General features: G+C 40.0%; 1 protein-coding gene across 2 annotated transcripts in view; it reads right to left on the bottom strand.

Moving 5' to 3' along the window:
• Window positions 1-23,450, bottom strand: part of LOC101735868 (calmodulin-binding transcription activator 2) — a 266,028-nt gene that overhangs the window by 31,040 nt on the left and 211,538 nt on the right. Inside the window, exons 7-9 of one of the 2 annotated variants that reach the window (XM_062669648.1) lie at window positions 21,351-21,386; window positions 5,731-5,875; window positions 99-145 (exon numbers count right to left, since the gene is read on the bottom strand). In XM_062669648.1, coding sequence (XP_062525632.1) covers window positions 99-145; window positions 5,731-5,875; window positions 21,351-21,386 — 228 coding nt within the window. The remainder of the gene's footprint in view (window positions 1-98; window positions 146-5,730; window positions 5,876-21,350; window positions 21,387-23,450) is intronic. The other variant, XM_038012539.2, reaches the window with a different exon arrangement.

Here is a 23,450-nt window from a genome sequence, read left to right as displayed (position 1 = left end):
ACCGACGACCTATTGAGGTTCCTATTCCGCTGGGTGCAAGCAGCGCAGGACCGGTCTTTGTGGCGAGACTTGGGGGAGGCCTAATAGAATAAACATACCGTGATTTCCAAGTCACTGTTGATATCTGGCTCGTCTTCGCTGAAAACTGAAAAAGACACAATCATGATTAAAAATTGGCTTCTCAAGCCGAGCTCGTTAGAGTGCGTGGGACCTAATATCGCTTCACATCGTGTAGTTCATTGTCTTGTTTAGGAAATACAGTTGTTCGATATCTATATACATATATAAATTAATTGCTGTTCGTTGGTCTCGCTAAAACTCGAGAACGGCTGGACCGATTTGGCTAATTTTGGTCGTGAATTATTTGTGGAAGTCCAGAGAAGGTTTAAAAGGTAAAGATAAATATGAAAATGCTCGAAGTTAAATAAAAATAACAATTTTGTTTTTCATTTGACGTGTCCCCCGTCGCACAGTGGGTCGATTCTATGATTTTAGTGACTTAGGGATCAACTTTGTTTTTTTATATATTTTTTTATGTAGATAGATAGAGCTCATTAATCTCAATAATAATTGTTTTGGGCAAAAATTACAAAAACTTTATAGTTTGGTCAGAAAAATGTGTTTTGTGATTTTTTTGTATGGAGCGGGTCACATTAAATTAAATTCCTGCTAAGTACCACGAGGTCCCGCTTTGAAACTTTATTTTCCTTATACCTTGTCTAGTCTACTATCATTTGATGCTATGAACATGTGCATAAAGTTGCAACTCTGCCAAATAAATGGATCGAAAAAAATTAATAAATACATAGAATAAAAACCTTTATATTTTTTTTCGTAAGTGCTTTTAAGTTAAATTTGATATGGATTAGTAAGTAAAAGCACGTAATCATACCCATAATTACATAATACCTTACAACAATACATTTAGTAGGTCTCTAATGAAGCAATCTCTCTAAATATTATATATTTTGTTTCACCTTTCGATCTTTGGGTCAGAAGACGAAAGAAGATTGTGTAAAATATCCTCATTAGTCGACGTTCTACTTCTCATTCTTGAATAACATATCTCTGTATATTTCCGAAAATCTTTATTGCGAGCTTCCGCTGCCTCTTCCGAGAGTTTACTTATACGAATGGCACCAAAGTTCTTCATTATTATATATCACTGCCATGTGCCAACAATTTATGGATACTGGAAGGCATATATAATACCAGGGATATAAATTAACATACAATTCTGCAGTATATCTAAAAAATTCCGAAAAATTGGAAACGCGCTCTCCAGATGCAACAGAGTGAAGAATCACGTGAAACCTCTCTGTTAAATCTTTACGTATTCCTGTTATGCGGGCTGTTTCTTCTGCATCCCTGAAAAATCTTCTGGCAGTATTGCCATCATTGGTTGTTCCTACTCCTTGCTTGACAACATCTATAAGTAAACCGCATTCCTTTTTAAACGCTTGCTGTATAACACTTTTTCTGGTTGTTATTTTTTCTTTGTCATCGCTCCTTGCAACTCCATTTCTTGAAGTCCAAACGATAAGACGTAAACAAAAAAAGTGTCATTTAAAAAATTATCTCACAGGAAACTACATACGATGAAAAAATTGTGAAGTAATAAAATTATATTTACCGATATGAAGTAAGCACTCCATGCATCTTATCCAGGCATGTAAAGATGGCATTCCATACTGGAATATTTCTTCATTATTTTCTCTTTGATAAGCAAGTCACTCCAAAAAACTCTGACGGTTTTGCTTTGCAAATATCACAGACAGCAGAAAATGTTTCTGAAAAATATGAGGTTATTTTGCCGTCTATCATCATCATGTGCAATTGATGCTTAACTTCAACTTGTTTGATTTTTGATGGCTGAAGTCTTTCTATTTCTTCTGTTATGCTAGCTTTTATAATTGTCACTGTTGACTGCGTTTCTTTTGTAAATTTAAACATTATTGGACGGCAATAAAAAGTTGATGAGGGTAGGTCGTTTTCCCAAACAATTGTTCCATCAAATTTCTGAAGCCTTATAGGAACTAGACTGACCATGAAAATAGATCATCAAACTCGGTTTCAGTTTTTTGTTTATAATTACTTTGACCTGGGGCTCTATCGAAGCCTATTTGCTTATAAGCAGTAGCTCTCTTGCAGAGTCCAAATCCGAAGTAATCACATCTAAAAGCCTATATAGCGCCAAGTTTAGTAATGCTTGCATTTTAATAGCAGCTCCTTCTTCAGTAATAATTACCTCGTCTTTCCCTGGATAACATTTGGTCTTTTCTTGCTTAATTTTATATTAAGAAGGGTATAAATCAGACCCATTTTCACTTGCTGCTTCTCTTAGGTTTATATACTGCCACTTAATTTAAGTGAAACTAATATTGCCTTATCGGGAGAATATGTACTACTTTTCACTTTACTTGTAATTAAATACTCATTAACTTTTTCTAGATCTTCGGGGTGATTTGACAAGTGGTTCATTATTTCTCCTACATCTTCATTTCTAGTGTTTCTCAAACTAGCAATTGTAGTAGCTTTCATTTCATCCGGGGATAACGAAAGCGATTGGTAAATTTGTTCAATGCGTCTTCGTTTTTGCCTGGATCCCAATTCTTCAAAAGGTTTTCGAGGTGCAAAAATAGATGTCGAGGCTTCTGTAATACATTTGAGGGTGGTACATTTTCAACATCTTCAGTATTAGAAATCTCGAGCCTTTCATGTGCAGTGTTGATAGCTTCAGGTATCATTCCTTCGGGCCAGTTTATTGCACATTCTAACCAATCACATTTTTTTCTTATAAACTGTGCTAACATGCGACTACTTCGTTTCCATATTGCACTTATATTTGAACAAAATTGCGTACAGAATTTTTGGAGCTCAACATTTTTCTCTTCGGTCACGATTATTTGATTTTGTAGGAATTGAAAGAGTTTTTTATTATCAGACAGCGACTGTAGTTGCTCTCTTAAAATCATAAATAATCCTAAATTGTTAACAAAATTATCAATTATAACGGAAACAGCAAGATCACAACGACAATCACGAGATGTTAGTAGTAGTACGAATAAACGAACACTAGTTAGTATATAATAAACATGGTCACTTTATACTTTCAGAGACAAACAAATGTTTACTATATTTTCTACTACCCAGTAATGGCTACTTAACTAATTATCCTCATTAAATAATGTTAACTATCTTAATAATTAGAGAGATTGCTTAATTAGAGACCTACTAAATGTATTGTTGTTAGGTATTATGTAATTATGGGTATCATTACGTGCTTTTACTTACTAATCCATATCAAATTTAACTTAAAAGCACTTACGAAAAAAAATATATAGGTTTTTATTCTATGTATTTATTAATTTTTTTCGATCCATTTATTTGGCAGAGTTGCAACTTTATGCACATGTTCATAGCATCAAATGATAGTAGACTAGACAAGGTATAAGGAAAATAAAGTTTCAAAGCGGGACCTCGTGGTACTTAGCAGGAATTTAATTTAATGTGACCCGCTCCATACAAAAAAATCACAAAACACATTTTTCTGACCAAACTATAAAGTTTTTGTAATTTTTGCCCAAAACAATTATTATTGAGATTAACGAGCTCTATCTATCTACATAAAAAAATATATAAAAAAACAAAGTTGGTCCCTAAGTCACTAAAATCACAGTATCGACCCACTGTGCGTCGGATAGATTCCTTTTGTTTATTTTAAGTTTATTTTATACAAAAGTTTAGGTCTATTATGTATCGATTGAAGTACTACGAAGTCTGCCGGGTCAGCTAGTCGTAGATATAATTAACGGTAAATAATGACTGACTCAGTGGTGCAGTAGTTATGACTGCTGACTGACTGACACCCCTGACTGTTACGCTGGGGGTCGTGGGTTCGATTCCCACATCGGGCAAACATTTATGTGATAAACAGGTTTGTTTGCTCTTTGCCTGGGTGTTATATAATATATCGACGTTTGAAAGACAAACGTGACTAAACGACAATGCGTGAACTTTACAGTAGACTAATTTAAAGTTAAAATACCTGAAAACAAAAATTATTTTAACGAATCTAGCTGTAGTAGAATCTAGCTAGTAGCTGTAGGGTTGAAATTATTTTAATAGACCTAGAAATATATTTTTTTTGCGTATCGAATATGGTTATTGCCTATCATTTATGTACAAAGCAGTAATTGTCGCTTAGTCACGTTTGCCTTTCAAGCGTCGATATGTATGTAAATTTATGGTTCCCATAACACAGGGTATCCTAATTTAGGGCCGGGTGACCGTGCGTCATTTTTTCCCAGCTATTATTATTTTTAATTACAATAATACTACTTTTACGGCTTAAATTCGTTTTTTTTTATTAACATCACACTTATATTTCCAATGTTTCGATTACTTTACAGTTTTCGTGGTCACGGACGGCTAAGCTGTTTTATATGTCGACATATTAAATATTTTAGGAAATAATAAAGAAATATAAACAATCTAACTACGACAGAGACAAAGCGTACACTGTCAGGTATACTTTGAAGTTTTCCACGTTCACTGTTTTTCCATGTTTACTGGTGGTAGGACCTCTTGTGAGTCCGCGCGGGTGGGTACCACCACCCTGCCTATTTCTGCCGTGAAGCAGTAATACGTTTCGGTTTGAAGGGTGGGGCAGCCGTTGTAACTAAACTTGACACCTTAGAACTTATATCTCAAGGTGGGTGGCGCATTTACGTTGTGGATGTCTATGGGCTCCAGTAACCACTTAACATCAGGTGGGCTGTGAGCTCGTCCACCCATCTAAGCAATAAATACAAAAAAAAACATATTTAAATCTTTAAGACCGTCTTTTACCAGACATATTACAGTGAAACGGAATACATTCGTACCATAAAAGTTTAATGAAAAACACGGCAAAGGTACCACGCCCTCTGTCAATATATTCAAATTTAAGCACGAAGCCGACTTCGAGTCGTTTATTTCATTCAGTAAATGTTATAATTTTATTCAAAGGTGTCCGTTTCGGAGCGTATAAATAAACTTGGGGGAGGAACTGAAGGAAAGCCCGCGAAACGCTTTCGAGCTTAGACTTTGTAATCGTAGCAACGTTGTGCTTTTGACGGACGTACTTTAATAATTCCTTTGAAAATTAAACTCAGGATGTTTTTAGCGAAGTTCTTTTAAGAATAAACGAATGATTTTCGGATAATATTTGCTTTTATCAAGTAACTCCTGTATAATCTTGAGTATTCTTTTTATTGCTTAGATGCGTGGACGAGTTCACAGCCCACCTGGTGTTAAGTTGTTACTGGAGCCCATAGAAATCTGCAATCTAAATGCCGCCACCCACCTTGAGATATCAGTTCTAAGGTCTCAAGTATAGTTACAACGGCTGCCCCACCCTTCAAACCGAAACGCATTACTGCTTCACGGTAGAAATAGGCAGGGTGGTGGTACCTACCCGTGCGGACTCACAAGAGGTCCTACCACCAGTAATTACGCAAATTATAATTACCCGGTTTCATTTTTATTACACGACGTTATTTCTTCACCGTGGAAGTCAATCATGAACATTTGTTGAGTACGTATTTCATTAGAAAAATTGGTACCAGCCTGGGATTCGAACTTCGTTGCATCGCTCAATACGAATGCACCGGTCGTCTTATCCTTTAGGCCACAACGACGTCGAAATTTACAATGATTTATTTACATATACGCTAATAAATAACTCACACATTGGCTTGAGTTGGCTGACCAGTTCATCTTTCGTCCACTCTTTCTTGTCAGCCCAGAGCGCCAAACTGGGTGCGACTGCGGCCAGCTTGTTGTCATCAGGATAGGGCACGTTCAGGTAATGAACCAACACTATATCAGGGTTCTGGAACATACATTTTAATCTTATTAGTGATCATCGAACGCCTACAGTCTATCTGCAATTTAAATCTGTATTTATTGTCAGGATATTGTGAGGATATTGTTCTAGAAACTAATAACCGAAAGTGTGTGTGTGTGTGTAAATAATACCAAATTAAGTGTAACAATAACTCGTATTAAGTCGCTAAATTTGACAATTGACGATCTGTCAAATTCAAAGACTGAAGCTGCCAAACGTTGTGAGACTTTAGGGGAATTTCTCGATTATATTAGTTAATTATTCAATTATAAGACAATATATGGCTTAATTTCATGTTTTATCACAATATATATTTTAAGATAAAATAATTATATATTAGTTATAATATCAATTTACATTTATCATAACATGATACGCTAGTATGATAATATATAAGTCGATAGGTGATAATATATAACCTACAAACCTCTGCGGTAGGCAGCGGCTTGGCTCTGCCCCTGCCATTGCTGAAGTCCATGGGCGACGATAACCACGGACGGTAAAAAAAAAAAAAAAACCTTGCTGCAAATCAATTTTTTTTATTGCCCTTGTAGGTAGTCGAGCATATGGCCCACTCAGATGGTGAGTGGTTACCGTCGCCCGTGGACTTCAGCAATGCCAGGGGCAGAGCCAAGCCGCTGCCTACCACGAGCCTATTTCTGCCGCGTAACAATTCGCGTTTCCGGTATGAAGGTTGAGGAAGCCGTTGAACTCATTCCTTAAGACTGGAAGCGGCATTTACGCTGCTAATATCTACGGGCTTCTGGAACCACATACAAACACTTAACACCAGCTGGTTCATTAGTCTAAGCAATATAAATATAATTGACGGTAGTTTAAAAATAAAAGTGTTAAGCTTTACATTACCTTTCACATTTAGCTTTAGCTTTGCCTTTTGTAAATCTCTTATAGTAAATCTTCGAAAATATGTAATTTAAAACAGACAGTCTCTCTTCCGAACTGTAGAGACAGTAAGAGAGTCATAAAATCCGGACCATTTACTTACGGAGTTAAGCGATGTGTGAAAATAAAGGATGGTGCTTATTTATTACCGAGGCGCCGGATAATGAACTCCGGGCCTACGTTAAGAAGCTTTATAGTACCAACGATAAATTCATTGATGTTGTAATATTTATACTTTAAAGTTAATAATAATTTAACAAAAAACAAATACCGACTTTAACAAAGTAAAATAAGGATATTGGTAAAATAAGTATATTGCGTAATTACTCGCGGTAGGACCTCTTGTGTGTCCGCGCGGGTAGGTATCATCTCTCTGCCTATTTCTGCCGTGAAGTAGTAATGCGTTTCGGTTTGAAGGGTAGGGCAGCCGTTGTAACTATACTTGAGACCGTAGAACTTATATCTCAAGCTGGGTGGCGCATTTACGTCGTAGATGTCTATGGGCTCCAGTAACCACTTAACACCAGGTGGGCTGTGAGCTCGTCCACCCATCTAAGCAATAAAAAAATAAAAATAAAAAAATAAAAAAGTGTGTGTGTCCGCTCCGACGCACGACTGGAGTTTACTGGATATAAAAAATTAAACGAAACAATACGAGAAATAGTTCTATATTACGACAACACGATACACTACAGATTATTAATAAATTAACGAGACACAAAACAAACGACTAACAAATATATGAAAATACAATAATGAGAGAAACGCGCGATCAGTACGAGGCTTTGTGGCGGACTGCCGGCGCAGCAGCCCGGCGTCACCTGCGATAACGCATTTCGTGTGACATGCGCAATCAGGCGCATAACGCATTTCGTGTGACATGCTAGTACGATTTTGGTCCCCATAATTTTCATACCCCGGGCCTATATATGTAAATCGATTCTAAAGGAGTAAACTCCAAAAATTAATTTACGTGTTATTTAATCTGGGTCTTTGAAAACGTCATAACTTTCAACGCCATGCTAAGCAGGTTTTTGCTATAGCATTTTTTGTCGCCGTATGTTTTTTTTTTTTTTTTTTTTTTTTTATGATTGAAAGTTTACTGGTGGCCCGAAGGCCTTTCCAGTTTCACCAGGACAGGTGGGCGAGCAAAGGCTCAGCCAAGAGGGGTGGGATTTGCTAACAACTGCCCGAGCGCCTCCGAAGGAGACCTAACAACTCAAGAGCAATTGTTTCGCGAATGAATCTACTACCGGATCGGAATCGCGACCCGCTGAGAAGATCCGGCGAGAAACTCAGCGGGCTGATGCATGGGTTAGGTTGCACGTCGACCTCTTTGTCGAGTTCGACGAGTACGGTTACCGAGGTCCCTAAGCCTGCTCCTAGTGTTAGAGCTGAAGGCGTCTAATGCAAAGGTTATTGGATCTGATGGATCCGTAAGGACGTGTCTAGGGCGTCGACGGTGACTGGCTCCTGCGTGATCAGGATTCGGGGAGTAGTCAGCGGCGGCAACGATAAGGCGATTATCATGACGCATAGCCTTATAGAAGTATCGTTCCGACGCTGACTTCATGTATTTCCGAATTGATTCGAGGCCCAGGTCGTCGTGTAGGTCAACGTTCCTCACGAACCACGGAGCCCCGACAGCTAACCTGCAAAAGCGGGATTGTAGGGATTGGAGGGTGTCTATGTGTGTGCGGGCCGCGTGAGCGAACACCGCACTCGCGTAAGTCATGACGGGCCTTATGCAAGTTTTGTAAAGTGTCACCTTGTTCCGAAGGGACATTTTACTCCGCTTACAGATCATGGGGTAGAGTCTACCGAGAATAAACGCGGCACGATCACGGACTGATTTTATATGCGGGCGGAATGTCATCGATGCATCCAGGGTAACGCCCAGGTACTTGACCTTCCTGGCCCAGGGTATGGGTTGTCTAAAGAGAGTAATCGGGGGTGTGAGATTCCTCCTCCTAATCCGGGAGGAAATCCGTGTGGAGCTTCCCCTCTGAAATAGCACCGCAGTACTTTTCGCTGGGTTGATGTCTATGCGCCATTTTCGGAACCACTGTCCTAGGGCTAGGGCTGCGCTCTGAAGCTTCTTCGCGATTAGGGACTTATTTCTACTAGAATAGTAAACAGTCGTGTCGTCGGCGAATAAAGCTAAATGGGTCGGCGGCGACCGGGGAATATCGTTGACGAATAAGCTAAATAGGAGGGGTGAGAGGACAGAGCCTTGCGGGACTCCAGCTGTGAGAGGTCGTGGGGAGGAGCGGGTTCCCTCGACTCGATATCGAAAAGAGCGGTTCGACAAGAAGTCCCGTATGATGAGCACGAGACTATCCGGCACGCCCATGTTGAATAGTTTGAAAATCAAACCATTGTGCCAGACTTTGTCGAACGCTTTTGCGACGTCGAAGAAGAGAGCTCCCGTGTATAACGGTTTTGGTCGATTAAGCCCCACAAGAATGTGCTCCGTGAGGCGGTGCACCTGTTGAACGCATGAGTGATTTGTACGGAATCCGAATTGTTCATCGATAAGAATGCCCTTGGATGAGACGAAGTCTCTGAGGCGTTTGTAGAGCAGACGCTCATACAGTTTACCTAGAGACATGAGGAGGCTAATCGGGCGGTAGCTCGTCGGATGATTTTTTGGTTTACCGGGTTTATGTATGCCGATAACGTCCGCTTCTTTCCACACCGCGGGAAAGATACAGTTCGCCATAGCGGCATTGAAAATAGATGCCAACATCACGATGAGTTGGACGGGTAGAAGTTTAATAACGCGGTTGGATATACCGTCGGAACCGGGAGCCTTGCGAGGACGTAGGTCTTTGATCAAGTCTTTAACTTCCATCGGGGTGACGGGTGGTAACGCATCAGAGGGTGGCAAGGAGGCTCTGCGTTCTACCTCACTGTCTACTAATTCTACATGAACAGGGTCCACGGATTGAGTGCTGGGCGTGCACTGGGTTTGCAATGTATCGGCCAGCAGCTCTGCTTTTTCGTCATCATCGAACGCCGCGAGTCGGCCTGAGGGGCCTACGAGGGGGGGCATAGTTACTACCGTATCCGATTTGAGAGTACGAGCTAAGCGGTAGTAAGACCTTTGAGAGGGCGCGAGTCCTTCTAAGAAATCAGACCATCTGGCATCTCGGACTTCGGTGATGCGAGACTTTACGTCGCGTTGTAGGGCACGCATTCGAATACGATTTTCCGCGGTAGGATACCTATCGTACGCACGGATCGAGGCGTTCTTAGCTCTAAGGAGTTCCCTAATATCGTCGGGCAATTTGAAGCGGTGAAGGAAGTCCTCCGCTACAACTTGCTTCGATGACCTATCTAATGTCGAGGTGATGTGTGACGTTACGATGTCTATGGCTTCAGCGGTATCCTGAGGAGACGGGATAGAGTCCGGACTAAACGGAAGCGATGGTGGATCAGATTCAGCCAGGCTGATGCCCAGCGTGTGCCAATCCACCACAGTCCTCGTGACGGGAACGGAATCGGGAGCGCGACCGAGCTTCATAACGACGGGACGGTGGTCTGAATCTAACTCTGAAACTACTTCGATCGAGTGTAAGCGCAGAGTTACGTTTTTTAATAACGCTATGTCGAGTATATCCGGGCGATGCGCGATATTTAGCGGGTAGTGAGTCGGGGTTAGCGGAGCGACGATATCGAAGGCGAGATCATCGACTAACGCGTCAAGCCGCCTGCCATTCGGGGTTGTGGTGTGTGAGTTCCACCTGATGTGTTTACAATTTAGGTCGCCCGCCAGAATGACAGAGCTCCCCATACCGAGCAGCGCCTCGATATCACTGCTTAGAACGATCTTATCCGGTGGAAGATAAACGGACGCGATAACGATCGGCGCGTGTCCCGTCAGTGAGATTCGGCACACTGATGCTTCGATATTAGCGAGCGCGGGAGGATCGAGCGGGACGCAATGCAGGGCTCTTCTATAGTAAATGACGGTACCACCACCACGGGCAGAGAGCCTGTCGTTCCTGACCATGTTATAGTTCGCGATTTTAGGGTCACGGCGCGCGGGCTTAAGTAGGGTCTCCTGCACTAAAAAGATATCAATTTGGTGGTCACGCAGAAAGTCAGAAACCTGATCACGTTGATTTGCGAGACCGTAAGCGTTAAAAAATCCTATCGTTACGGATAGGGGCTTTATTCTACTTATATACGCCATTGATTACCGGCGGAGTGAGGGGAGGACGTACGTATTTAATGACGCGTATACGTCGGCGTATTCCTGCACAACGGCGATAAAGTGTTGTGCAGTGGAGGCAGCGCGAATGGCGTCGCCCAAAGCGTTAACGCGCTCAAAGTTGATCGACTGAAAGAAGTCGATCGCTAAAGCGAGATTGTCGGACGCGGTCGGAGGGCAAGTCGCGGGAGAGGGACGAGTCGCGGGGGCGGGACGAATCGCGGAGGAGGGAGTTGTAGCCGTGTTCGTGTACGGCAGCGGTTTTGCCCAGGCCGAGACACTGGGCACCGCCGCCGGAACGAACGCTGGCTTAGCCTGCGACGCAGAGGGTGCCGAGGCTTTGATGTCTGGGCCGGAAGCTCGGAGGCGGTTTTGGCGGGCGACGCGGCGATTTATTTTAGGGGCTCGGGGGCAACCACGGTAATTCGCGGGGTGACCCTGTGTTCGACACAGGACGCAGCTAGGCGGTTCCGTCGCGGTTTTTTGGTCGCGAGCGCAGAGGGCCGTGGCGTGATCGCCCAAACACTTAACACATCGGGGGCGCGCGTGACAGTTACGGGAAGAGTGCCCGTACAATTGACAGTTATGGCACTGGCTAGGAGTGCCTTTTTTATGGGGGGCTTCGACAGCGATACCAGAGAGCCTACAGACGGTCTGTGTGTTAAAGATTTTCTTACCCTCGGGGGTAGGCTGGAGAGCGACTAGAACCATATTATATGGCTCCCTACCGCGACCGGTGTGCATACGGTGCACAGAATTCACTGGTAGGCCTTGTTCTAACAGGTCGGCTTTTACGAGCTCTACATCTAACTCTTTAGGGATTCCGCGTATTACAACGCGGAGTTCGCGCTCCTCCTGGAGCGTATACGTATGGAAACTTATACGCTCCTTACGGAGGTAAGAAGAGAGGGCCCTATGGTCGTCGGGTGTTTGAACCTTAATTTGAATGCCGTTCGCGAGGTTACGGGCATTCGTGAAATTTATATTTTTGGCCTTAAGGGCCAGGCAAACTCGATCCCAAGCTGCCTTCTCCTGAAGGATAACCGGGGGAGGGGTCTGGGTTTTATTTTGTGCCACCGGACGCGGCGACGGAGTGGCACGGGCTGGGGGCGCAACGGGAGTCTGAGGGCGGGGGCGCGACGCGTTCACGGCTTTGCTAATTTTAGCGGCCGCGGGAGCTCGAGACTCCGCGGCACGCTTCTTACCCTTCTGTACCAGGGTGAATCCATCCGTCGATGAGGCGGGGGCGAGGTCGACCTCCATGTCCGAGTCAGAGTCGGAGCACGAGGAGGCGGGTGCAGGCGACCTACGAGCAAGTGTAGGTGTTTTAGAGGGCGCGACGGAGGCCGCGGATGATCGCTCAGCTGAAACGATGGTCACGGCGGACGACGCAGCAGCTTTTCTCGCCAGTATAGGCGACACGGGAGCGGCAGGCACGACAGAGGCTGCGGTGCTCAATGCAGAAGCTCTGCACGCAGGTACAGGCGACGCAGGAGCAGCGAGCGCGGCGGAGTCCTCGAGAGGGCTCGCAGTGTGATTGGCCTTGAAGGCCAAAAACTCCGAGGCGAGCTGTGGGTGGCGAAGTCGGAGGAATTCCGCGAATACAGCGTCCATGATCGCTGAGTACCCAGGTGGGGCGGCCCCGGGTCTTGAAAACACTCGCCTTGCGGCGAGGCCCCAACTTCTCGGACCTGAGCGGTTCTATTGAACACAGGTGGCAATGCGGCGCGATTACTACAGGACAAAGAAAAAGCACAACAAAACAGAAATTACGAAAAGAAACAAAACAAATAAATACTTGCAGGAAACCACTTTGTCGGCAGATGTACCACGAACACAGAAACAACAAAAGGAAACAAAACAAATAAAAACTTCCAGAAAGAGCACTTAGTCGGCAGATGTACCACAAACACAGGCCGCGCGAACAATGGCCGGGCTAACAAAAGCCGGGCGAACAAAGACCGGGCGATCGAGTGGACGATGAGCACGTCCGCACGTGACGGGTGCATCTATCGGAATGTCGCCGTATGTAGATGAACCTATGGTCTACCTGATAGTGAGTTAGCATCGCACATGGACTTCAGAAATGTCAAAGGCATAGTCAAGCCGATGCGTGTGCTCATAAACTATTAGATTTAAAAAGTATTTTACCCCGAGTTTTTGAAACCGTAGCTTATCGTATCTTATACCTTTAAACGAGAAGTTCTTGTATATATATATATAATCTGAATCTCGGAAACGGCTCCAACGATTTTTATAAAATTTAGTATAAAGAGGGTTTTCGGGGGCGATAAATCGATCTAGCTACGATTTGTTTTCAGAAAATGTTGTTTTTTTACGGTTTTTTCAATAATCAACTTTATGACTCTTCCCGACATCTATTGGCGAATTTTTTTTTTATTGCCCTTGTAGGCAGACGAGCATACGTCCCACCTGATGGTGAGTGGTTACCGTCGCCCATGGACTTCAGCAATGCCAGGGGCAGAGCCAAGCCGCTGTCTATTGGCGAATAATAATACTATTTTTCATAATTGAGAGCAACTAACTGCTTTAAAGACACAATAACACTAATGCTATTTGAGCAGATGGCGTTGTTAAGCCACCCGAACGAAGCCAATTAGTGTTTGGTTTAAGGTTAGACCAAGAAAATGAATTGTTTATTTATATTATTTGTGTCTTTTTAACTCACGTGTTCACTTAAAAATGCCTAAACGATCTTGGAATATTTCATCATTTTATCAATATGTAATTCGCATTTAAATATAATTTCTAAAAAACACAATGTATAAAAAAAAAAAAAAAAAGGAAAAATACCGAGCATCGTCTAGTTCATCTATACTAATATTATAAAGAGGAAAGATTTGTTTATTTGTTTGTATTGAATAGGCTCGGAAACTACTGAACCGATTTGAAAAATTCTTTCACTGTTTGGAAGCTACAGTATTCCCAAGTGACATAGGCTATAATCTTTTTTGAAAAAAATTAGGGATCCTTACTAAACCTCCAATAATATAACCCAAAGTGTAAAAAAATTACCTAAAATATTCTTTACATAGCGTGCCCTGCGAAAACTATTTATGACAATAAAATATGTACTACGACTTTGTAGAACACATTATTATTTGCAAAATGTGTCGTGTTAGCATATGTCTATTATAGTTATGCCGCAATAAGTGTTCTTTTATTAAAAAAAACGTCAAATATCGTTGAAATTTTTGTTAAAGACCCGAGCGGAGCCGGAGCGGGCCACTAGTTATTAATAAAACAAGACACTGACTGAGACACTGTTAAGTCACTTAAGGAATCTAAACAGGAGTAAGACGTAAGCAGCTAGTGCTGAGCTATAACAATATAAGCGAATAGCCGTTTCAAAGCTTAAAGCTGGCGATAAAGGGGATTTTAAAATAAAATAATACAGGTTGAAGGTCATAAAAGATCGTAACGCGGATAACGACTGGGATATCCACTCTGGCGTGTTTAAAATATACACTTACTTTTCTGAGACAAAGAGAAGTGTATACATAAAGCAGAGAAGAGCTTCCGGTTGTACCGATTTCATTGTAAGCCATGAATTAGGTGGTCTTTTTTAATTATCAACTGTGTCTAGGAAAAATTTGGATTGGATTATTTCCCAACTAAATAAAAACTAAGTCAATTTAGTCTAGTGAAATGTAAAGGTCTATCAATATATTATATTTTTAATCTAATTTTTGTAAGCTAGTTTTGTATTTGTATTTTAATTGTATTTTCTACGAATTATTTTCAATTATAAATTTAAAAGGTTTTTAACTATCGCACTGTCGCTTATACCACCTGTAATTGAAGTGACAATTATTATTTATTGGTGGTAGGAGGTCTTGTGAGTCCGCACGGGTGGTTACCACCGCTCTGCTTATTTCTGCCGTGCGTTTCGGTTTGAAGGGTGGGGCAGCCGTTGTACTGTAAAAACTGAGACCTTAGAACTCAGGCCGCAAGGTGTGGGGCGGCATTTACGTTACAATTGTCGATGGGCTCCGGTGACACTTAACATCAGGTGGATCGTGACCTCGTACACACACCAATAAATAAAAATAAAAAATACGTTATTTTCAATTCATCGATGTCTTGAATTCAATTAATCAAAGGAATAAAGAGCAGAACATATTTATGGCTTAAGTGATGGTGGACAGATTGACCTACTTGAAGTTTCGCCTATACAATCATTACAAGGGGATTGCGAAATGATGTCTTAATTCTGATGTCCCATTTACATTTCGGGCTGGCTAGATCTTCAAACCAGAAAACAAATGTTTGCTTCGCAGCAGAAGTAAGCCCTACGTTTGGTAGCTAAACGCGCGGTTTTAACATCACGTGTAAGCATATAATTTTTGCATAAGATTTCTTTATCTTTTTTTTACATATGTTACATTAAAATGTTGTTGTACATTTTTGCCAACTTAAATGTTAAAACTTCCCCTCTTTCTCTTTGAGTCATTGACGCACTTATTGGCTTTAAACTTATATAGAATATTTTAATTTCCCGACGAGAACACACGATGTTAAACTGAGTGCAGTAATAACTAACCATTTGTCTTCAAAATGGCGGTAATAAACATGGTAACATTATTTATGGAATGGCCGTCGGTCAGGGCTGCACGTGTGTGTTTTATTGTACTTAAAATGTGGTTTTTGTTGTCGCTTTTAAAGTGAGAACTATGTAATGGCTTCCGTAGCGTTGTTAACGAGTGCTAAGTGACTTTAATGTGAACCTTTTAATTTGTTGCTTCGCTGCCGCATTATTGAATATCACCGTTCGTTGTGGTCGATTAATAGTGATTACAATTACGTGGAAAACCCAAACAATTACGTCTGTTATTACTTGAAGAATTTCGACATCGTTACGACAATTTATGATTACGTCATGTTTGTTGTACGAAAAAAATCTTTTTTGTTTATGATTGAAAGATTACTGGTGACCCGAAGGCCTTTCCAGTTTCACCAGGACAGGTGGGCGAGCAAAGGCTCAGCAAGGAGGGGTGGGATTTGCTAAAAACTGCCCGAGCGCCTCCGAAGGAGACCTAACGACTCAAGAGCAATTGCTTCGCGAATGAATCTACTACCAGATTGGAATCGCGACCCGCTGAGAAGATCCGGCGAGAAACTCAGCGGGGCTGATGTTTAGGTTAGGTTGCACGTCGACGAAAAAATCATTGATCTATCCATGTAAATATTCGTTTTCAAAATGTCTTAAGCGACAATAAGCAGCCAACTCACATCGCAAATATTTAATTAAAAACATCGTGATTTTTATATGTATATACCTATCTGCTAACATATATACATACACAATGATAGGTTTATTTAGATCTTAGAATCAAAATCAGCTTAAAATTTCGTTGCAAACAAGATAATTACCATGATTATACCAAGATGATTCGGCTATACCTACATCCCTATCAATCAAGCGAGTCCCTCCTTATTTCCCTACCTATCTCGCTGCTGACCATATACCGTTTCTTTTATTCAAGGTATTTGGCTGAAAAACTCGCAAAACATAAAAAACAAATACATAACCAAACATAATAATAGTGATAACCCTGTATTTTTCAATGTCCCATTGTTGAAAGTTGCAGTTCGTACCGCCATCTAACGGCTGCGACGCCACATAAAGAGATAACTTACAGCGTAATTTCACATACGAATGTACAGAATACGACTCTTGATCCCAATCAAGCGTGTCCCTGAAAAAGCTGCCGAATTTCATAGGGTTTATTACTGCATTCGTTGTCAGGCAAACATAATATGGACCACCTTTTTTTTTATTGCTTTGATGGATAGACGAGCTCACAACCCTCCTGGTGTTAAGTGGTCACTGGAGCCCATAGACATCTACAACGTAAATGCGCCGCCCACCGTGAGATATAAGTTCCAAGGTCTCAGTATAGTTACAACGGCTACACCACCCTTCGAACCGAAACGCATTACTGCTTCACGGCGGAAATAGGCGAGGTGGTGGTACCTACCCGTGCGGACTCCTAAGAGGTCCTACCACCAGTTATACCTGATGGCAAATGGTCACCGTGGCTCATGGACGTCAGCAATGAGCACTCTCTGGAAGCCTCGTTTGAAGAATGACATGTCATAGCCTTCGAGAAACACCGTGGGGGGGCGTTAATTGAATCAGCGATTTTTTTTTGGAACGAAGTTCCTTATGGGACGATACGGAGGGGTACTCAATCGGAAAAAACGTCCGTAACGTAAGAGTTTTGTTAGTAATGCACACAGTGTACGACTTAACTTTGTAATAACGTACAAATTAGTAATGCACACAGTGTGCAACTTAACTTTGTAATAACGTACAAAAAATAACATATTTTTTTTATCATTCATTGACCACGATCTCAGAGCGTTCGTTTGCGCAATACACTAACTCTTATGCAAACAATCGTGAATGAAGTGTGCCACAATAAGTTCGCACGTTACCGAATGACCGTGAGTTGTTGCGAAACCTCCAGTTTTATTTTCTTTATACCTCGAATAGAACTTAAAATTAATATTCTTATAATAAGGAACTTCGGTCCTAACCGGTGGCCCTACGACACCACACATCTTTTTTTTCCTTAAATGGGCGAACCGATTCACAGCTTAATGGTTACGGGAGACGGTGGATATTACAATGAGAATAAAAAATGATGAACGTGTTGAAAGATGAACTGTTCATCTTCCCCAGTTTTCAAACCGAAACACATTAGCTGTTTCAAGTCTAATTTGGGCGGAATACTACTTTTGTTACTAATACGCTCTACGACAAGTAAGGACTCACACGCATATGTATGTAACCTCTATACGATTTATCTTAAAAGAGTTTAATATGTTATAAAGATGACATAAATGGAACTTTGAATATTTAAGCATTAGAAAAAGGAACCATTTTGGAATATTGAAACATAAAAAACATCAAAAAAACGTGGTGAAGCAATAGCTTTAAATGTTGTTTCTCTTTATAGAGCAACTCAATTTGTGCTATAGTTTTACTAAGCTAAGCTGTATTTTGATGTAAATAAAATAATACATTATAACACAACATTTCAAAATTCCATTTAGGCCATCTTTATAACATACTAGCTGACCTGCCAGACTTCGTAGTGTCTCAATCGATAAATAAAAGACCTAAAGTTTTGTGTAAAATAAACTTAAACTGAACAAAAGAGATTGGTCCGACGGGGGACACATTATAAGAAAAACAAAATTGTTATTTTTATTTAATTCCGAGCATTTTCATGTTTATCTACCTTTTAAACCTTCTCTGGACTTTCACAAATAATTCAAGACCAAAATTAGTCAAATCGGTTCAGCCGTTCTCGAGTTTTAGCGAGACTAACGAACAGCAATTCATTTTTATATATAGAAATTAACCTCTTTTAAGATAAATCGTATAGAGGTTACATGTATATCCCCTCAATAACCCAGGAGATCATCCGATCGTCATCAAATTTACCGAAACAATCAAGAATCGTCTCGAGCTCGGCTTTAATCGACTTTCCAACTAACTAACCTTTGTTTAGTTTAAAATAACTGTAAATTCGAATCGTTCTGTACCCGTGACGCTCCCACGCCGAGTCTGAGCCAATTATCCTAAGTCAAGTTAATTAGTTCGTTAAATATTAGCCAAACTCAATTGAAGATACACGTGTAGAGTTTCGAAAGACGCTAGTGGGAGCTTACGTCCCAAGACACATTACAACGGCTGGCGTACCTGTGAAACCGAAACGCATTGCTGCTACGTGGTGGTAATTGGCAGGCTGGTGGTACTTGGTGGTAACAATACGGCCTACAACAGTCAATGCTGCCTGAAGATCTCAGTATGCTGATATGACACTTAGAGAGCGCTGCTGCTCGCTGACCGCGCATCATAAGGTGGGCCGAAAAATATTGTGCTTTTCATACTCTAGTTAAATCGATGAAAACTTAAGCGTCAAAAGCTCAACTTAATCGATTCTTTAAATAAATAACATTATGGAACTATACCTGAGGCCTGGGAAATTGCCTGTTCGGCTTTAAATTACAAACTGTTAACTGCGGGAAACACGTCATAGACTATTTCCCGGGTAGCTTTAGAATTAGATGTATACATCCGTAATGCTTCTGAGATGCTCATACGAATATGCATATTCAAATTAGCATTAATGTTACAATAACACATATTTTGTTGTATCGTTGGTCTTCATTAACATGACACACACATTACTTTTTGATGTAATTGATGATACTGTACTAATTCGTTAGTTTTTTTATTGCTTAGATAGGTGGATGAGCTCACAGCCCACCTGATGTTAAGTAGTTACTGGAGCCCATAGACATCTACAACGTAAATACGCCACCCACCTTGAGATATAAGTTCTAGTCTTAGCATAGTATACAACGGCTGGCCCACCCTTCAAATCGAACCGCATTATTGCTTCACGGCAGAAATAGGTGGGATGGTATAAGAGGTCCTACCACCAGTAAAAGCTAGTTTACATCGATGCCTATGAGTCTTAACACCGGGTGGGTCGAGCTCGTTTTACTCATGTAGATCAATAAAAAACACCGAATTACTAAGTAAATTTTGTTCTACTAAACAATACAGTTTTCATCGTCGGAAATAATTTTGAGCACCGTTCAAGATCTTCACAGCGTGAAACAAAACGCATATATTCATTTTCTTTAATATTATCTGTGCATTTTTTACTTAATCATGACTTTGGCGCCTTTTTTTATAAATTTTCAAATAATTTATCTAATTATTATTGTCTGACTAAGATTAAATAACATCACTATCACAAAAACGAACTTATTATTTATCCCGAGCGTGGACAAGTATCTACAAAAATAAAAGCGAAATTAAATGCGTGACAGTACTTTTAATTATAAACGAAATACGAACAAAATATCTTCTTATACATAACATAAATTTTTCAAACATATGGTCAGTTTTTTTAATAATATTTGTCGCCTATCTACACTTTGCTATTCTTCATTGATTCCTACGACACCTGTTACGCTACTTACAAACAGTTGCACCGTTCAATCACAAATTCTATTAGCTTGTATGTTTCACCACACGATGCGGTTTTGATGGCATTTACGTGTCGCATTTTCAGGTGGTTTTCGAAAGTCATAATGATTTGCATCACCTCAATTTGCTGATTGGTTTGTGAGTGCTCCTGACTTTTAGACTACAGAGTCTAAGATTTGGTCTCCAATGAGCTGCAGCATCCTAAATTAAGTAGAAAATCGATCGATTCGATTCGGAAATTTTAGTTTGATGATTGAAAAACATTGAGAGTTTGAAGACATGAGATTTTCAGTCAGGGGCAGACACCAATAAACAGATTGCGATATTAACATTTTTACATAGCCTTCCAAGGTCTTGCTACTAAAAATTGGAGGAAGAATAAGGTTTGTGCATACCAATATTTCAAGTTTATTTCAAGTTCTTATTTATTGGCAGGTAAATGTGCGCACGGACCATCGGGTGTTAAGTGTTTAACGGAGCTCATAAAAATCAAAACGTGACCGCCACCCGCCTTGAGAATTGAGGTCGATGTCTCAATTTACATACTAATTACATTGTTTGCGGATTTTGAGTTATATTACACGATGCTATTCATTCTCTGTGGAAGTCAACCTTGAGAAAATTTAGTAAGTTTTTAATAAAAAATAATTGGTTCTTAGAACCTGAAAATCGATATTATCACATCGCTCAACACGAGTACTTCGAGCGCTTTATCCTTTACGATGACTTCAGTTATAGCTATATTTTATAATATGACTAGCTGACCCGGCAGACTTCGTAGTGCCTCAATCGATAAATAAAATACCTAAACTTTTGTATAAAATAAACTTAAAACAAAAACAAAAGGAATCCGTCCGAAGGGGGACACATCAAAGGAAAAACAAAATTGTTATTTTTATTTAATTCCGAGCATTTTCATATTTATCTTCCTTTTACACCTTCTCTAGAAATAATTCAAGACCAAAATTAGCCAAATCGGTCCAGCCGTTCTCGAGTTTTAGCGAGACTAACGAACAGCAATTCATTTATATGTATATATATAATATAGATTAAGAATGTCGGACCAGATACGTTTAACTCTTAACACCTCAGTCCGCGATGTCATCCGCGCAGCCGAAGATAGGCAGGGCTGGCGCAATAGTCCCGGACAAAGTTATTAGAGGAGGTCACGAATCTCATCATTGAGGATCATCAAGAAAGTAATTGATTTTCATCACTCACGGACTTCAGCAGTGAGGACTTATCATTTGACATGTCATAGAGCTCGGGAATAATCGAGAAAGGGGAATCCAGTCTATACGTACCGTGAAATGCGTTCCTGGGTGCTTACGGCCGGGAGTCTGTTGGAAATACATTGACAATGTTAATGACGTCGCCCGTTTTTGTCGACCGCCTGATATCTTAACAGTTTTGACTAACAAGAAATATAGATACTGTGAATTTAAGACGCTTTCGTGGCTCAACTGTGGAATGTATGCACAATGTGTTTTTAGCGATAAATTGTGTATTCAAATTTTTATTAAAACTATCTAAATGCTAACGATAGAGTGTTCTTTGAGACACTGATACGCACAACTTGCATTTGAATATGAAATGTGTACTATGAGACATAATAAGATTTTATTTGATTGAGACCATAACCTTATATGTTGGGTGGAATTGACATTGTAACATCACACAGTTCAAAGCTTCAGAAAAAAAAATCTGAGGTACCAAATCACGATATGTTTAGTACTGATTTTATTCATTTTCGATCACAGTATGTGACGATAGCTTATTTTGATATGCAAGGACCTGTCGTACAATTTATAAAAGCGATTTTAATCATGTGTACGAATCATGAAAATTAGATATTTATATCATCCGGAAAACGAATAGGCGATAGTATTGGTAACATCTTTGCATTGCACGTACTGTAATATAATTAATATTATCTAAAGCAGGAGGTCGATGACCTAGTAAGACCTGCGTCTTAGATTGCTTGTGAGAATTTACGTGATAGTCTTTTATGATATTTGTGTCGACCATTATTTTCGAAAAACACAGGCGTAAAATAGTAGTCTTTTATTGTAACGAGGTAGTCTTAGCTAGTCGTCTAATAGTCGAAGATCGACCATAATTTCTGACGGCTAAAGTTTTATAGTAATTTTATGAATTACACTTATATTTTTTTCGCAATTAATCTCGTAAAAAACGTTTCAAAGATATTTTTTTATAATAAACAAACAGATGACAAACATTTGCATCTAACTGTTTTTTGTCTTTGTCTATTTATCAATATTTTTTGCTCAAGCTCAAATCATGTTACATTAAATTTCACAGTACCCGGCAATAAATATTGAACATCCTGCGATAAAGCTAACGAAGCCTAAATTAGAAATTAGCCGATTGTCTCCTTTCAAAGGTCGATATTTATTGTCGGTAATAATAACGCATAGTGATTCTCAACCACTGTTCCGCGGCACTTTTGTGTGCCGCTAAATTTCAAAAGTGTGCGAATATATAATAATGTTAATATTATTAAATTATATCATTTTAAAAGAAAAATATTTTAAACATGAATATAATATATATTTAAATCCACAAAAAAAAATTATAGTATGTTTTAGTTTATTTCGTATATTAAAATTTTTTAATAAACTATTCATGCAGTGTGTTGTAGTAAGTAAATAATTTTTATCTTTTTTTTTTGTGTGGCGCCAAATTTTGAAATCGTTAAATATGTGCCGCAACAAAAAAAAAGGTTGAGAATCACTGGCCTATAACATAGATAGCATTGACATACATATTATCCATTTCATTCAATTTAAATTCATGTTCAATCAAACTAACATCCATATTAAATCAGTCCTAACCTTTATCAATTATTTCTTGAGCTGAATCCGCGACGATTAATATAAATGTGATCAATGTGAACTAAATAACAATATCGAAGGAAGAATGCGGAATTTTCGTAATTAGAAAAACCTAAATTTACGCCAGAACCAAACTATAAAAAAAATTCATAACTCATATTATATTTATAGAGATAGCAAGTTGGAAAAAAAAAAACATGAAAATTTTTAATCGTAGGAAAATGAGACTCAAACCATATGAAGCTTCATTTTATTTATACGTACAAGAATATGTATGAATATGATATGTATATATAATATATACGCTATGACATGTCCTTCTTCAAACGAGGCTTGTGGAGAGTATTAAGCGGTAGGCAGCGGCTTGGCTCTGCCCCTGGCATTGCTGAAGTCCATGGGCGACGGTAACAGCTCGCCATCAGGGGGGCCGTATGCTCGTCTGACTACAAGGGCAATAAAAAAAGAATGTGAAAAAAGTTCACAATTCAGTCTATTCTTCTATGGAATGCGCTCCCACTCAAAATAAGGTCGGCCACTACACGTGAAGCG

Source organism: Bombyx mori, chromosome 8 (genome assembly GCF_030269925.1).
Source record: "Bombyx mori chromosome 8, ASM3026992v2".
In the NCBI taxonomy this organism is placed as follows: Eukaryota; Metazoa; Arthropoda; class Insecta; order Lepidoptera; family Bombycidae; genus Bombyx; species Bombyx mori.
Note: the sequence above shows the minus strand (reverse complement) of the source record. Positions and strands in the feature narration are given on the sequence as shown.